The 14,732-nt window shown below is 42.3% G+C and overlaps 1 protein-coding gene across 2 annotated transcripts in view; it reads right to left on the reverse strand.

Annotated features, from left to right (window-relative positions):
- Positions 1-10,705: 10,705 nt before the first annotated feature.
- Positions 10,706-14,732, reverse strand: part of DNHD1 (dynein heavy chain domain 1) — an 82,234-nt gene continuing 78,207 nt past the window's right edge. For both annotated transcript variants that reach the window (XM_049650997.1, XM_049650987.1), the window contains 7 exons: positions 14,423-14,609; positions 14,096-14,218; positions 13,809-14,010; positions 12,750-12,841; positions 12,466-12,615; positions 11,453-12,252; positions 10,706-11,274 (listed from right to left, as the gene is read on the reverse strand). In XM_049650997.1, the coding sequence (XP_049506954.1) occupies positions 10,924-11,274; positions 11,453-12,252; positions 12,466-12,615; positions 12,750-12,841; positions 13,809-14,010; positions 14,096-14,218; positions 14,423-14,609 (1,905 nt within the window). In that variant the 3' untranslated portion in view covers positions 10,706-10,923. The remainder of the gene's footprint in view (positions 11,275-11,452; positions 12,253-12,465; positions 12,616-12,749; positions 12,842-13,808; positions 14,011-14,095; positions 14,219-14,422; positions 14,610-14,732) is intronic.

A 14,732-nucleotide genomic window follows, 5' to 3' on the forward strand; every position in this document is an offset into this window, starting at 1 on the left:
GAAGACACTGAAAAGTGAAGAAAAGCAGGCAAAAACTAGAGGAGAATTTACCCTTAAAATACTTCAACTGCAATGGATAAAAATTATGATTTTGTGGTCTTTGCCTGAAAGTCTTTCCCAGCCCCACAGCATCCACCAGTTCCAAAGGCAAAAAACCATAGCCATACTGGCTCAAAATAGACAGAGGACAGAGTTCAGGGCTGGTAAAGCAGCTGGAAATTTAAGAGCAGAAATCCTGGAAGTGAGAGAGTGCCATGAGGGGTGAAACCAAAATATGAACATAAATTCTGCCCAAACCTTTGCATGACTGCTAAAATACACATGCATATAGAGGAGACTTAGGGGGGACCTAACACATAAAACTGGCAGAGTCCAGAGAAGAGTCTACCCCTGAATGACAGAAGTGCACTGTGTGAGATGTGCAAATTTGCTTTTTGACTGAGTGCATTCCTCAATTTATGTCCAGCTTGGATGGCAACTGAAGTGTCAGAGGACAGGGTTTGGTAGTGGAGAGCGGCTGGAAATTTAAAAGGGAAACCCCAGAAGCAAAAGGACTGTAGAGGAGGTGAGCCCCAAAATCTGAGCCAAATTCCGCCTAGATCCTTGACCAGTGACTAAACTGTAAATGTGCAGGTGAGATGCTCTAGACCAGGCTTACAAAAAAAAAAAAAAGAAGCATGCTGCTGCTATAAGCTGAAAAATAAGCAGAGACATATACTGTTACACAACACAGGAAATAAAAAATTTGCAATTTAGGCCTGCTCTCCCCCCAGAATGCCTGCTATAACAATACCAATAACAAATTTTTAGAATATAACAGAATGAAAACTTACTACAACATATTATCCACAATAACCAGCTTTTAACCAAAATTACCAGACATACAAATAAACAGAAAATTATAACCCTGTTATAAAAACATGAAATTATAAACAGTAATTTATACTCAGGGTAAAAGACACTCAGTAGAAATTAACTCCAGGGGACACAGATATTGGATTTAGCTGTCAAATACTTCAGAGTAGCTGTTATTAGTGCATTCAAGCAATGAAAGGAAAATATGTATAAGAAACTAAAGTATGGCCTCAATGGATATACAGATAAGGAACCTTCCCAGAGACAGAAACCAAATGGAAATTCTAGAATTGAAAAGTATAAATAACTAAAAGTGAAAAGAAAAGGACAATACAAATTACTCAATTTGAGTAACCGGGAAAGTAGACTGAGAGAAATGGACAGGGCCTCAGGAACCTGTGGGACTGTAAAAAAAGGTCTAATATTGTGTCATCAAAATCCCAGAAGGAGCCGAGAAAGCACTTAATGAAAAACAGCTGAAAACTTCTCAAACTTTGGTCAGAGACAAGAAATAGAGTGAACCTTGAACAGGATAAATGTGAAAAAAAAATTAAACTTCTGAAAACTAAAAAAAAAATAATAAAAATATTGAAAGTGGCAAAAGAAAAGTGATAGCTTACCTAAGGGGGGAAAACGATTTGATTGACAATAGATTTCTTGTCCACCATGGAAGCCATAGGGAGTGGTACAGTATTTTTTAGGGTTTGAAAGAAAAGAACTGTTAACTCTGAATAGTATACCCAGTGAAAATATTCTTCAGGAATAAAGGGGAAGTTTGGACATTCTCAGATGAAGGAAAACTAAGAGAATTTGTCACCAGCAACCTACCCTAAAAGAATGGCTAAAAGGAGTTATTCAAGTGGAAAGGAAATGATAAATCTTGGAACATAAAGAAAGATGAAAGAGCATGTGAACAAAATATGTGCAAATTGAACTAGCTTTCACAATTCAGTTCTCTGAATTGTGTTTAATGGTTGAAGGAAAAGTTATAATGCTGTCTGATGTTCTAAATATATGTAGGGGAAATATTTAAGATAATTATAAATGGGGAAGGATAAAGAGAGGTGAGGTTTCTATACTTCTCGAACTGGTAAAATGACACTAGTAGACCATGTTGAGTAATGCGTTTATAATGCAATACATATAGCAACAACTGAGAAGCTATACAAATATATAAACTCAAAATCACTGTAGATAAAATAGAATTCTAACCTGTAGAAGGGATAAAAAAGAAAACAGGCAAAAATCGGGAGAAGCAATCAGAAAAGAAAAAAATGGCAACTTCCTAACATAGCAATAATTACATTTTATGTTAATGAACTGAACATACCAATTAACAGATGAGCAGATGACTACTTTGTCTATGAGAAACTCAATTTAAAGGGCGCCTGGGTGGGTCAGTCTGTTCAGCGTCCTACTTCGGCTCAGGTCATGATCTTGCAGTTTCTGGGTTCGAGCCCCGTGTCGGGCTCTGTGCTGACAGCTCAGAGCCTGGAGCCTGCTTCGGATTCTGTGTCTCCCTCTCTCCCTGCCCCTCACCCACTCACACTCTGTCTCTCTCTGCCTCTCAATAGTAAATGAATGTTAAAAAAAATTTTTTTAATGTTGCAGTATAGGCAAATTGAAAGTAAGAGGGTGAAAATGATTTATCATGCAAAAATTAATTAAACCAGGAGTGGCTATGTTAATATCAGATAGAGTAGACCTAAGAGGAGAATTTGGCAAAGACAGGGAAGGACATTATGTAATGATAAATGAATCTGTAGCAAGAAGACATAACAATCGTAAATGTGTATATACCAAACAACATTGTACAAAATATGTGACATAAAACTGATATAGCAGAAAAAAGAAATTAGGCCAAACCACAATGCAGTTGGAGACTTCAACACCCCTTTCAACAACTGGTAAAACAAGACAGAAAATCTTACAAGTATACAGAAGGACTTAACTGTGAACCAATAGGATCTAACTGACATTTATAGAATATTCCACCCAAGAAAATACACATTTTCAAGTGTTCATGGAACATACATAGGTTCTATCTTGGGCCATAAAGTAAATTTTGACAAATTTAGAAGAATTGAAATCAGAGTGCCTGGGTGGCCCAGTCGGTTAAACCTTGGATTTGGGCTCATGTCATGATCTCACAGTTTGTGGATTTGAGCCCCGCTTCCAGCTCTGTGTTGACAGCACAGAGCCTGGAGCCTACTTTGAATTTTGTGTCTCCCTCTCTCTCTGCCTCTGCCCCCCCCCCCCACAAATAAATAAAAACATTTTTAAAAATTAAAAAAAAGAAGAAGAATTGAAATAATATATGAGTGTTCTCTGGCCACAACAAAATCAAACTAGAAATCAGTAACAGGAAAATCTCCAAATATTCAGAAACTAAACAGTGTACTTACAAATAATCCATTGGTCAAAGAGAAGTCACAAGGGAAATGAAAAATTACATTGAATGTAATGAAAATGGAAATACAATAAATTGTCCAAATTTGTGGGACATAGCTAAAGCAATGCTGACAGGGAAATTTTTAGCACTAAAAGCATACATTATTAGAAAAGAGATAATCAAGGTTCCCACCTTGATAATCCAGGGGTGGAAAAGAGTAAAATGAGCCCAAAGCAAACATAAGAAATAATATAGGTAGGAGCAGAAATCCACGAAATTGAAAATAGAACAGTGGAACTGGGGCACCGGAGTGGCTCAGTAGGTTGAGCATCCAACTTCAGCTCAGGTCATGATCTCGCAGTCTGTGAGTTTGAGCCCCGCATTGGGCTCTGCGCTGACAGCTTGGAGCCTGGAGCCTGCTTCAGATTCTGTGTCTCCCTCTCTGTCTAACCCTCCCCTGCTCATGCTCTGTCTCTCTCTCTCTCAAAAATAAAGAAAAACATTAAAAAATAAAAAAAAAAAATAGTGGAACAAACCAATGAAACAAAGTCCTGTTTCTTTGAAAAGATCAGTAAAATTACAAACCTTTAAAAAGACTAACAGAAAGAAACACAAATTACCAATATCAGGAGTGAAACAACAAATATTACTATAGACCTTGCAGACATAACTATATAAAGATAGAGTAATACTGTAAACAACTGTATAGACATACATTTGGCAGTGTAGTTAAAATGGGACAATTCCTCAAAAAAAAAAAGTATTACAACTCATGCAATATGAACTAATTTAACCCTATGAACTGTTAAGGAAATTAAACTTCCTATTTTAAAACTCCCAAGAAAAAGGATTTCAGGGCAAGATTGTCTCACTGGGGAATTCTATCAAGTGTTTAAAGAAGAAATAACACTAATTCTACACAATCTTTTTCAAAAAATTGAAAGGAACACTTCCCAATTCAGTTTATGAAGCTAGTATTACTCTGATATCAAAACCAGGAAGAGATGGTATAAACAAAGAAAACTACAGACCAATATCCCTGATGAATATAATCACAAAAATCTTTAGCAAAATAATAGCAAATAGAATACAGTAATATATAAAAAAGAATTAGATGCCATGGCCAAATGGAGTTTATTCCAGTAATACAAAGGCTAGTTCAATAGTAGAAAATCAATGTAATTCACCATATTTAAAGGCTAAAGAGAAAAACAAAACAAAACACAGGACTACATCAGTTGATACAGAAAAGGCATTTGACAAAATTCATACCCATTCATGTTAAAAACTAAGAAAATTAGGAATAAAGAGGAATTTTCTCAACTTCAGAAAGAATCTCTCTCTTTTTTTTTAATGTTTATTTATTTTGAGAGAGAGAAAGAAAGAGAGAACATGAATAGGGAAGGAGCAGAGAGAGATGGAGAAAAGTCCCAAGCAGGCTCCACGCCATCAGCACAGAGCCTGATGTGGGGCTTAATCTTACAAGCTGTGAGATCATGACCTGATCCCAAATCAAGAGTCGGACGCTTAAGCGACTGAGCCACCAAGGCACCCCAAGGATATCTCTTTTTTAAAAAATCTATATTAACATTACACTTAATGGTGAAAAAATGGAATACTTACCTGGAATGCAAGGATTCACCACTTACTCAAATTAGTGCTAGAAGTTCTAGCTAGTGCAATACAGAAAAGGAAATAAAAGGCATACAGAACAGAAGACTCAAACTGTTCCTCTTTACAGTTGACATGTTTGTCTATATAGAAAATTCTAAAGGATCTACAAAAAGATTCCTAGAATAAATGAGTTCAACAAGGTTACAAGATATAGGATAAACATACAAAAAAAAAAAAAACCCATGGTTTTGTACACTAAAAGTGAATATGTAGACACTGAAATTGAAAGTACCATTTACACTTGCTCACAGAGAAATTGAATATTTAGTTGTAAACCTAAAATACATTTATAGGACTTTTATGCTAAAAACTATACAATGCTGATGAAAGAAGTAAAAAATCTAAGTAAATGTAGAGACCTACCATGTTCACAGATTGCAAAACATAACATGGTAAAGATATCATTTGTGTACATATGCAAACCACAGAGGGTGGAACACAATTCCTATCAAAATCCCAGTGTGATTTTATGTAGTCACAGACAAGATTATTCTAAAATTTGTATGGAAAGACAAGGGAACTAGAAAAAGTAGACAGTTTTGAAAAGAGAATAATAAAGTAGAAGGAATCAGTCTACCCAATTTTAAGACTTACTATATAGCTACAATAATCAAGATTGTGGTATTGGTGGAGGGAAGGATAAATACATAAATCAGTAGAATGGAATAGAAAACCCAGAAATAGACCCACACAACTATTCTCAACTGATTTTTGACAAAGATGCAAAAGAAATTAAGTGGGAGAAAGCCTTTTCAACAGATGTAGGTGGAGAACTTGGACATCCATAGGCAAAAAAATGAACCTTGATCTAGTCTCACACCTTATACAGAAATTAACTCAAAATAGATCATGGACTTAAATGTAAAGTATAAAACAATAAAAGAACTTTAGAAAAGAAACACAGGAGAAAATCTTTGCTATCTATGGTGAGGCAAAGAGTTTTAAACTTGACATCAAAAGTATGATCCGTAAAAGAAAATTGATAAATTGGACTTCATCAAAGCTAAATATCTTTGCTCTGTGAAAGATCCTGTTAAGAGAATGCTACAGACTGGGAGAAAATATTTGCAAACTATGTATCTGACAAAGGATTAGTATCTAGAATATATAAAGAACTCTCAAAATCCAGGAATAAAAAACCTGATAGCCTTAAATCTACTAAAGTTGAATTTAAAATTTAAGACTTCCCCCCACAAAAACAAAACTAAAAACTCCAGGCCTAGATGGCTTTACTGGCAAATTCTACCAACCATTTAAGGAAGGAAGAAATGTCAATCCAACACAAATTCTTTTAAAAAGTAGAGTAGGAGAGAACACGTCCTCACTCTGTGTGTAACCCACTAAGACATAAACCTGGGAGCAGAATTGCTAGAAGATAGTAAATATATATTTTAAGTTTTTATTTTAATTACCCATTGTTCATCACAAGTGCACTCCTTTATCCTTATCACCTATTTAACCCTTACCTCTACCCACTTCCCCTCTATCAGAGTTACCTATATAAAAAGTTCTCTTAGTTAAGAATCTGTTTCTTGGTTTGTCTCTTTTTTTTTTCCCTTTGCTTTTTTTTTTTTTTTTTAATTGCACATATGAGTGAAATCATATGGTATTTGTCTTTCTCTTATTTTGCTTAGCATTATACCCTCTGGATCCATCCATGTTGTTGCAAATGACAAGATTTCATTCTTTTTATGACTGAGTAATATTCCATTGTATATATGTACCACCTCTTTTTATCCATTCATTAATCAATAAGCACTTGGGCTGCTTCCATAATTTGGCTATTGTAGATAATGTTGCTGTAAACATCAGGGTGCATATATCCCATTGAATTAGTGTTTTTGTATTCTTTGAGTGAATACCTAATAGTGCAGTTGCTGGATGGTAGGATAGTTGTATTTTTAACTTTCTGCGAAATCTCCATACTGTGTTTCCATAGTGGCTAGACCAGTTTGCATTCCCACCAACAGTACAATAGGATTCCTTTTTCTCCATATCCTTGCCAAGACTTTTTTCTTGTGTTATTGATTTTAGCCATTCTGATTGGTGTGAGGGATATCTCACTGTAATTTTGATTTGCATTTCCCTGATAAGTGATGATGACCATCTTTTCATGTATGTGTGTTAGCCATCTGACTGTCTTTTTTGGAGAAATTAGACTATTTGGTGGGGGCGTGTTGAATGCTATAAGTTCTTTATATATTTTGAATACTAACTCTTTATCAGATATATCATTTGCAAATATCTTCTCCCATTCTGTAGGTTGCCTTTTAGTTTTGTTGATTGTTTACTTCGCTGTGCAGAAGTTTTTTATTTTAAATATTTTTTTAACGTTTATTCATTTTTTGATAGAGACAGAGCGTGAGTGGGGGAGGGGCAGAGAGAGAGGGAAACACAGAATCCGAAGCAGGCTCCAGGCTCCAAACTGACAGCACGGAGCCCGATGCGGGGCTCGAGCTCACGGACCGTGAGATCATGACCTGAGCTGAAGTTGGACGCCCAACCGACTGAGACACCCAGGCACCCCAAAGTTTTTTATTTTGATGTAGTCCCAATAGTTTATTTTTGCTTTTGTTTCCCTTAGCACATAGTATATTTAATTTCACCAAGTGCTGCTAGATTGCTCCCCAGAATAACTACACCAGGATAACCATCTACCAACGGTGCATGAGAATGCTTATTTTCCACTACACCCCCGACATTTGGTATGGTAGAGGCAATGGAAAGCTGTAAGGAGAATGAATTCTGAGGACAAATGTCTAGATTCATAAACTGGCTCTACCGTTTTCTGACTTTGTGACCTTGGATAATTTACTGAATCTGTGTCTGCTTTCTCATCTGTAACATGGAATAATAATAGTACCTATCTTATAGATACCAGAGCTTCTTAGACATTAGTGGGTAAAACTGGTACTTTTTTCCCCCCATTTCAGACATTTCCCTCTATTTATCCTATTTCTGAATAAGGATTTCAAATTAGACTGAAAAGCTACAAAAATAAGTGAGTTTCAGGTGAGTTACAGAGCAGTAGTCCATGAAAGTATTGGTCTTCGGATTATTAGCGTATACAGTGAATACAGAACAGAATCACAAATTTCCTTACAAATTGGGATATGTAAATAAAATTTAGCTCCTTTCTTAGTTACTGGTCTGGTTTTCCCCACAAGCCTCACTCCCTCCTCCACTCCACTGGATAGTAGTAGAGTCTAGAAATAAATTCAGTCTCTTCGGGTTTCATTTTTTTTTCTACCTTTGCTCCTCTCCAAAGTGGCATCTGGGTATAGAAGGGAGGGCTTATGTGGCATTTTGGTATTAGAAGGAAGGAGTCCCCTGGCTTAATAATGGTTCTTGGATGTGCTCAAGCTGGAATCTTCTGGGTATGGCTTGCCCTGCCCCACACATAGGCATTCTGCCAACATCCCCTTCTAAAGCTGATGAATTGGTGGTCTCTGCTCTCAGGGCCTTGTGCCCCTCCCTGCCACTTTGGCCTCCTCTTTAGTGCTGCAGACCCCAGTGATTCTCTGCCTTATATTCCATCCAGCCAAAATGGTCTCTGTTCAGTATCCATACCATAGAGGGGTCAAAGGACACTTATTCCTGGCCATGCCATTCTGCCCTCTTCATGCTCTTGGGGCCATGGTAGGTCCATAATGCAGAGTAGTTTCCTTCTAAAGTCTCAGTAGAAAAAAGGGCAAATGCTTCCTTGCCCTCAGTACCTCAGTTTACTCCTTCATCCCAAAGTCCCAGATGAGGTTGATTTTGTCTCTGCTTTATCTACCCCCATCTGTCAGGACAGGATGGGACCTGTTTCTCCCTTCTGTCATCTGTCTTCCTTCCTTTCATTGTTTGGGGCTTTTGATTTCCTAGTGGGGTTTTAATTTATCTGGTTGACAATTTCAATAGTGGAATTGTTAAATCTGGAACATTTTTACATAGCAGTCATTGTATTTGAGCAATGCAGTAATATGGTACTTATTTTATAATCTCTAATTGACTAAGTTTAATAACTTGGCTGGACATAATTCAGGAATAAATTTCTGTTGATTATACCTCAGTAAAGCTGAAATTGCAAAAATTTAAAAAAAGGAGAAGATCCTACATAAAAGAGAAAAAGATTGAATTTCAGTCTAGAGAATGGCATGGTTTTGTAGGAAATGTTCTGTGCTAACCAATTTTAGATCGTTGCTCCCTGCTCCCACTGGAGAAGAGATAGTAGCGATGGTATATATGGATAGAGCACAGGGTTCATTTATCCAAAAGGACCTCTTTAACACTCTGCCAATCTCCTCTCCTAAAGGAATAGCCATGCGTCTGGTTGACTGTGGAAAAGAAAAGGAAAGGGTTTCTGAGGAAAGTGGAATTTTTGCTCCTCTTCTCAGCCTTTTGTTAAAGGACATCAGTTGCATCACAGTCACTGGTGAAGGTGTGACTGGAAGAGGTTGTGTACCAATGCTCAGTAGACACTGCCATTTGCATTACTTCCCACCACATAGCTCATACCTAGCCATACAGAGAGGGAAGTAGGTTGCACCTACTGAGTTTTGGTGCTCAGGGGCAAGGAGAGGAGCCCATGTAGGTCTTTAGCTCAGCTGTACAACTAACCTAGCTTTTATCAGAGAAGTTTGTCCTGGGATAGCATGCAATCAGTTAATAAGCATGTCAAAGTTTGAGCATATCAAAGCAGAACTCTTGATTCCCTACCCCCCAGCCAATTTCCCATCTCAGTTAATGACACCATGATCCACTCAGTTGTTCAAACCTAAATCTCAGAGTCATCCTAAACTTGTCCTCTTCCTTCACTCTTCACATCCAGCCCATCAGCAAATCCTATGGCTTTGCCTCCTGAATATTACCTAAATCTATCAATTCTCCATCTCCACTGTTGGGACTCTAATCCAAACTCCATCATCTTCCACTAGAATTACTTCAAGCCTCCAAATAAATATTCCTCCTTGTTACTCTGGAATTTCTTCTATCCATCCACCATAGAATAGCGAGAGTTATCTTTTCAAAATCCAAATTAGATCATGTCCTCTCATACCTAATACTCTCTACTAGATTCCTCATGCTTTTTAAAATAAAATACAAGATCATTATCACAAAAAGGCTGTATGTGGCCTACCCCTTTCTATACTTTTCCATCATTTTGTATCTCCCTGCCCCTCATTCACCACACTCCAGCTACATGTTCTGTCCTGCCTCAAGACCTTTGCACCTACTGAGGGCTCTATCCAGAAACTCTCCTCCTAGATCTTCAAGTAGCTCCCTTTCTAATGTTTAGGAAGTATCCCCTGACCACCCAAGTTATACTAACTGCTTCCCTCTAGTCATGCTCTAACATATCAGCCTCCTTTATTGTCTTTATAACACATAGAAATCATCAAATTTAACTTATCCATATGTTGACCTTTTCCTTCTCTGTCTTCCTGCTTTGGAACAACCTCATAAGTGCCAGGAAGAGCACGTGATCCAGAGGAGTGCTCAATAAGTAATTGTTGAATGCACATAAAACCTTGTATCTTAATTTGGCTTTTGTTTTTTATGTGTATGACTCACTGGGAGAATCCATCCCAGGGGAGGGGATGACTGGTAGGGCCAGACTGAGGCATTCTCAGTAATACAACCAAGGCTCTAAAAAATAATTTTTCAGTTCTAGTGTTCTCTATAAAAATATCCTTTGTGAAAAAAAATGTGTGTGTATATATGTATATGTGGATATATATATCTCCACCCCTTGTGGATTTAGCACAAGTACTGAGACCACAGTAGAAAGCTGGGCAAGGATTCAGGATCCTGTGTATTAGCCATCCCCATCTGCCTAGAGCCTTGGATACATGACCAACTCTAGGCCCATCTTCCCACGGGATACCCACATCCCCCTCTCAGTTGTGCACACTGGGGTTTCCCCTTAGCGTGTCAATTTTCCATGTGCACACCGCCTTGCACTACTAAATCTCAGAAACCTTTAATCGAATCACCCCAACTTTATTTTGGTTGAGGGCTCATGGCAAGGGTGGGCTGCACACATGGACTCTCAGTTGGTCACAGGTGGCGGGGCTGAGCTTCGTGGGCAGGGGCAGGTACATCAGGATGTTCCTGCTGTGCAGCCTAACAATGCCTAGGGGGCCTTCCATGTACACAGGGCAGGAATACACAGCCAGACCGGCTGGGGGTGTCAGGTCATTGGCGCCCCGAGCCTGGACGCAGACGCTGACCGGAGGCAGAGGGCAGGGCTGGCTGGAGGTGCTGTCCTGCAGGGCCCCTGCTAACGGGTCCCACTCAGCGTTCCGGAGCTGTAGCCCAATCAGCAGCAGCCCCATCTCTGGAACTGTAGGATTTGGGCTGTTCACCACCTGGGGGCGCAAGAAGCTTATCAGGCAAGGCTAGGAGGGGTCCTGGGGGTGCGGGGTATTCGAGCAGATGGGCCTACTAAAGGGGAAAGATCACAAAGAGGCAAGATGGGGTAATTGCACGATGTAATCAAGGATTTGAGGGGGAGGAAGTGTAAACGGAGGGATGGCATGAATATACCTGGAGGTGCAAAGGGTTGCTGTTCAGCTCCTGACGTTTATATGGGAGCCCACTGAAGCCAGGGCCTTGGCATTCAGGGAGATTCGAGCTGGGCACACGCTGGTGCAGGGCGCCCATAGCAAAGGTAGCCTCCCAGCGCAGTGACAGCAGCAGGCGGCGCGGGTGGCAAAAGGCTGATAGGTGAAAGATGCGCCCTGGTACTTGGGCGTCCACCCCCAGGTAGCGAACCAACAGCTGCCCACGGCGGGACAGCTGTCGCAGCCAATGCCAGGGCGGCTGCGGGCCGGCAAGCGCATAGGGACGCCAAGGCGGGGGTAGGCGGCCAGTCCAGAGAGCGTGGGCCACCGCGGCACAGCGCCGGGAGGCGCACGGGGGCGCGCCTTTCAGCTGCTGCAACAGGCAATCAAGGTCACATAGCACCGTGCACGCCAGCTGGCTCAGTTCCAGCACCTCGGTCTGGAGGAAGGCCTGCAGAGGCCGCTGCTGCGGCACCACCCACCCGGCGCCAGACTCTTCCGGGCGGGCGGTGTCCATGAGCAGAGCCTGCAGTGACTCCAGCCTCCTCTTGGCCTGCACTAGGCGCTGCCGCAGCCGCCTTTCCGTGCGCCTGGAACCTCCTCGAGCCTCAGGAACCCAAGCGGGTAGACTCCGCTGTAGCGCGCTCAAGAGAGCGCGACTCTTGCGGTGCAACAGCCAGGCCTGGGGGCCGGCACTCAGTCCGCAGCTCTGGGATTCAGGAGGTGTGGGCAGTAGGTGCATCTGGGCCTTGCACTCTGCCAAAGCATCCAGTTCCCCTAGCTCTTGGAGGTGGAGAGAGGGAAGATAGATAGATAAGATGGACTCTGCCCCACCCAGACTCAAGGGAGTAGGCCTTCCTCTGACATTTAAGCCACCATCCCATAACTGTGTGAATATTGCCCCCTCCTACACCTTTGTAGGATGCAGCTCACATTCCTGAGAGAGTGGCATGGCATGGGTCCCCACCCCAACACAGATACCTGGCTGGAGCTTACCTGGGCTGGGCAGCAGGGTGGCCAGCAGATACTGGGGTGTGTGTGGTTGAGACCAGCTCCCGCTGCTGGGGCTCAGACAGGCTTGTGTTAGGCTAGTCAGGGCCTCCCTGTCCTTGCTGTCTCCCACAGGACCCCCATAGAAAACTGAAGCTGAGAATGAGGTCAGAACCCGTTAGTTCTAGCCTCTCCAGTTTCCACCACCTCCCAAACCCAAACCAAAAACTCAGTACTCCCACTCCCCCTGCCCCTCCCAGGGCTTTCCATGGGGACAGGAAGATTCTCACCAGCCAGCTCCTGCATGGCAGCACTGGGATTGCTAAGGCTGGCCCACAGCTGGTCTTGGATCTGAAGGACCTGGGTCAGGGTCACTTGACTCCTGGGGGAGGGGAGCAGGAAGCAGGGTTTCAGAACCATTTATATGCTGAGGACTCTGGTCTGTCTAGCCCAAGCTCCCAACTCATAAGGGCTCACCAGTCATTTGCACTTAGCACTTCCAATATAACTTGTTTTTTTTGTTTTTGTTTTTGTTTTTGTTTTTAAAAGTAGGCTTCATGCCAAGCCCCGAGCCCAACATGGGGCTTGAACTCAGGATCCTTAGATGAAGAACTGAGCTGAGATCAAGAGTCAGATGCTTAACCAACTGAGCCATCCAAGCACCCCTCATACAGCTTGCTTTTTAACTGAAATCATCATATTTCCCCCATACCAGCCACCCAATTGTCTTCGGCAGAAATCTGGGAGGCTGTCTTGACTCCTCCTTCTTCTTCACTCCATATTTACTCTCTATCTCTACTATGACTACCCTAGTCCCTTCCACCCATACCATGGCCTTGTCCCTTGAGACTGCCAGAGCCTCCTTTAAAATTGCTCTGCTTGCCTCCAGCCCTATCCCATCTGGTCCATTCACACTGCAGTCAGTGAGAGTGATGTTTCCAACAGACAACTAGGATCACATTTCTTTTCCTACTTAAAACCCTCCAGTGGCTTCCTACTCTCCTCAGGATAAAATCCAGTCCCTTGTCATGATCTTAAAGGCCCTTTACCATAAACCTTGCCTGTCCCCACTCAACCCCCCAGCGTGTCCCCCTCAGCCACACTGAAATCTCCCTCCTGCTGAGCCTAGATCCCTCTGCTCAGAAAGGCCCCATCGGTACCTGATCTGCCTCTGCTTCCAAGACTCAGTTCAAAGTGAGATCTCAAAGTCCTTGGAGGAGACTTTCTTGACTACCCCCCTGCCCTCACACTTTGGTGCTTCCCAGGCATGAATTAGTCATACTCATCTAGGATGTGGAAAATGCACAATGTTTGCTGAGTGACTGAGCAAGATGGATGGGGTCCCTCACCAGCGGCCCCTGTGTGCCTGCAGCTTCATTCCATAGAGCTGCCGGTATAGCAGGAGGCCATGTAGGAGGACCAGAGGCAGCATCCTGGTTGGGGATTGTACATTCCGTCCTTGCTGGGCTAGCTCCATGCTGTTGATCAAGACATGGCCCAGCTCCAGGGACTGGTCCCAGAAAACAGGCATGGAGTGCTGAGTCAGTACAGCTGGGGCAGAAGGAGAGTGCTGGGTCAGCACAGCACAGGTACCATCCTCCTCCAATCTGAGAGACTATAGTGGGGAGCTCCTCACCTGGTAAGGAAGCAATAGCCTCTGCAGACAAAATAAGCCAAAGACGAAAATCTCTGTGGACAGTGGCCATGTTCCTGCTTGCAGGTTGGGCCAGAAGCAGTTCTGACTCCAGGTCCGAGACCACTAGGGGTCAAACATGGGGCTGAGATCAATCACTGGGTAAAGGGTCAGATGCAAATTTAGGGATCAGACTTGAGGCTCAAGGGTCAGGAGTCAGACACAAGGGACAGACTTGGAGTGAGGGGATCAGCCATGAGGCCTGAGAGTTCAAGGTCAGGCCAGGTACTGGACAGGGTCCAAGAAGCCATATTTAGGTAGCAAACGCACCCCTGGCTCCATCCAACAGCCTCCACAAAGGCTGTAGCAGCTCCTTCGGCCAGTGAGGCATCAGATGACAGTTCTCCAGCACCAGCCAGTGCCCTTTGTGCATAGCCTGGCATAGAGTGCTAACCACTACCGAGACTGGATCCCAGGCTTCAGAGCCCAGGGCGATCACCTCCAGATGCTTCTGTCCCTGAAGACCAACAGAGAGGTGGCAGAGTAACTCAAAGTGATCCTAGGTGACCCAAGGGACCCAAGGTAATGCCACAAATGACCCCCAAAAGTCCCTGAGTAAGCCAGAAAGATCCATGGGCAT

The sequence above is a fragment of the Panthera uncia genome, chromosome D1 (assembly GCF_023721935.1).
Source record: "Panthera uncia isolate 11264 chromosome D1, Puncia_PCG_1.0, whole genome shotgun sequence".
Lineage (NCBI taxonomy): Eukaryota > Metazoa > Chordata > Mammalia > Carnivora > Felidae > Panthera > Panthera uncia.